Consider the following 2,737-nt stretch of genomic DNA (forward strand, 5'->3'; position numbering starts at 1 on the left):
TTTTCACAGTTGAAAATATTATTGTATATACAAAAATATAGCACATTATCTCTGGCAGAAAACAATGAAAAAAAAGAAGTCGTTTGCTAATTTACAAATTTTGCAAGTACTATTCACAAACAATAGTTGCCTAGGAGTGTCTGTGTTGCTTTAGCTTATGCAATATGTGGGTCACAATGTACTGCATCCCTTTTTTTTCCCCTGTATGCCACTAGCTGGATTCTAACAAGCGTATCAGTTAAGATGGCACACACACAGAAAAGCATTTCACTGCAAACAGCAAAGTACATCCCCAACCCCTCTACTACAGTGCCAAGACCATAGCTGCTTAGTTGGTTGCATATGTATGTTAAAACAATAATCCTTATTACTTTAGTATTTCTGGCTAGTGATGCTATGTTGGCTTTTCAAAGTTCCTGGGGGGTACGCTGGGAACTTTGCAGCAAACGGTGTTGGAGTGTTTACAGCGGCACCCAGGCCGATTTACCCGGTCGTAACAGCCCTGGCACAACTTAAGGCAACCCTTGGCTGGCAGGTAACACCACAAGCAAGGCAGGAAGAGGGACACTACACCCATGGCGGACCACCTAGTGCAGCAATGTGACTGACTGCAGGAGCAGGGGTTGTCAGCACAGTTGTCCTCGTCATCATTAGAGCAGTGATAGAAGAGGCCCTTCACACAGCAAACGCAAGTCCCATAATCAACTACGTTCTGGGCTGAGCAAAGACACTGCTTGTCACAGATCCAACATGAAGGGAGGGTCCTTGGATAAGTGCACTCCTTACACTTACACTTTCCACAGTCCTCACACCTGTAGCTGTGTGCTCCCAAGTCTTCTTTGCTCAGTGGCTTCAGCTCACTCGACTTAAGCTCAGACTTGGGCTGCATTCGGACTATCCCGTCAGCAACTGGCCCTGAAGACGATCCCAGAAGTCTTTGTTCTGATGAATTACTGCTCGTACTTGTCCTCGTACTGCTCCGTGAACCTGTGCTGACTGTGCTGATGGATCGGGACAGAGGCGCTCGAGGAGGTGCGTGCGTTTGTGTGTGCTGGATCCGGCTAAAATTACGATGCTCAGGCAAGCCATGGGGCCTTTCATTTTTGGGTTGGGTTGTTACCCGAGGAGAAGACTTGACCCCCGGCCGTGGAGCCACCGTAGGTCCCTCTGTGTATTCATTTGTGTTTCGGATGGCTCTGATCTGGTCCAACGACAAGACATGAACCTGCTGCATCAGGACATCCCGCAGGTCGGGCTCCCTGTGCGGTCTCCCACTGTCACGCCGAGCCTGTAGTAAGGGCTGCGACCCACTGCCGTGCTGAGTCTCCATCAGTGCCCAGAAGCTTGCTCACCCCGCCAGGCTTAGAACACATCTGAAATCCTGGAGCAACAAAGAGAGGATTCACTATTGCGACACATCTCATGCTCTCTCCAGCAGCCTTTCAAGCCTCCAGGACCACACAGCACTGCAGACAATCAAGTAATGCATCAGCCATTAATAAAAGGAGTCACATCTGGGACAAGCATAGGCACTGGTCAGCTGAGTGCACTTCCCTTGGCCTGTTCTGCCTACTGTTGTGGGGAGCTTAAGGAGATTCTTTCCTAGGACCATGCAGCTTAACTGGAGGTTCTGGAAAGCCTAGGTATACTCCTTCTAACTGAGGCTTCCCAGGCCATCTTCTGGTTAGACCATGGCCTTTAAAGTGATTACATTTCAGCCACTTGAAGTGATACTGCTTTTTGCATCAGGCTACTGAAAACCTTATACTAAAAAAAAAAAAAAAAAAACAAAAAAACAAAAAAAACCCCAAAAAAACAAACTATCCTGCAAGTATTTAGGAAGTGTAATGTGACCTGCTGATGACAGACATATAATTCTCCAATTTTGTTTAAAACTGTATAATATTTTGGTAGGCTAGTCTCTTTACGCATTAAACTTTACATGATGTAAATAGGAAATTTTAGTTTAATACCAATGGTCCCAAGAAAAACACTAAATAGCAATAAAATGTTTGAGGTTAGACATTAAATGAGTTAGTGCTACCAAAAACTTCAACAGCACAAGTAAAAATATCTCTCTCCAGTATTTTAGTGTGTGTCATACTGGTACACACCACTGTGATTGTTATTTTAAACCTCAATACTACAAAAGCAATGCTACCACAGTTGTTTAGGTTTGTTGTTTTCTTTATTTTTTTCATGTGCAAAAAATTCCGTAGACTACATTTCAAATTGTAAATATTATCAAGAGTGGCTTGTGGGATAGAGGCATGCATAACATAATCAAATAATGCCAGCATCCAAGAAGCCTGCTTGATTGTGAATATTACTAGAAAGGATCGTTAACTGCAAAGTAGATAGGCAGACTTTAGAATTTAAATGAAAACCCAGTAAAAGACACAGAAGATGAGAACTTGTAAATAACTACCACACTCAAATATTCACAAGTTTCTAGTACTGCCCTCTAAATTAGTTAAGATTTGTTTTGCCTATCTTAAAGTGGCCCCAAAATCCAATTACCTATACAAAAATCCAGGACAATATTTTACAATTAAAGCCCAAGCAGGAACCAAACTTGTTACAAGGACCACACAATGTCTTCAATCATACCTAGAAAGAGCTCCATAGTGTTACTCAGTACACATCAGTTACCAACAATAATACTGTACTGCAGTACAATAAAATATAGCCAAACAGTTTAACAAAGACTATCTCAAGACACTGTCTTTATTCTCAC

General features: G+C 42.9%; 1 protein-coding gene across 1 annotated transcript; it reads right to left on the reverse strand.

Annotated features, from left to right (window-relative positions):
- Nucleotides 1–394: 394 nt before the first annotated feature.
- SPRY2 (sprouty RTK signaling antagonist 2) lies at nt 395–1,442 on the reverse strand. The gene has a single exon (XM_062514810.1). The coding sequence runs from the start codon at nt 1,328–1,330 to the stop codon at nt 395–397; it is 936 nt and encodes a 311-aa protein (XP_062370794.1). The 5' UTR covers nt 1,331–1,442.
- Nucleotides 1,443–2,737: the final 1,295 nt, after the last annotated feature.

Source organism: Cinclus cinclus, chromosome 2, assembly GCF_963662255.1.
Source record: "Cinclus cinclus chromosome 2, bCinCin1.1, whole genome shotgun sequence".
Taxonomy (NCBI): domain Eukaryota; kingdom Metazoa; phylum Chordata; class Aves; order Passeriformes; family Cinclidae; genus Cinclus; species Cinclus cinclus.

Excerpts from the sequence above, each read along its gene's own strand:
- SPRY2 (XM_062514810.1), bottom strand. The coding sequence starts at position 1,330 with ATGGAGACTCAGCACGGCAGTGGGTCGCAGCCCTTACTACAGGCTCGG.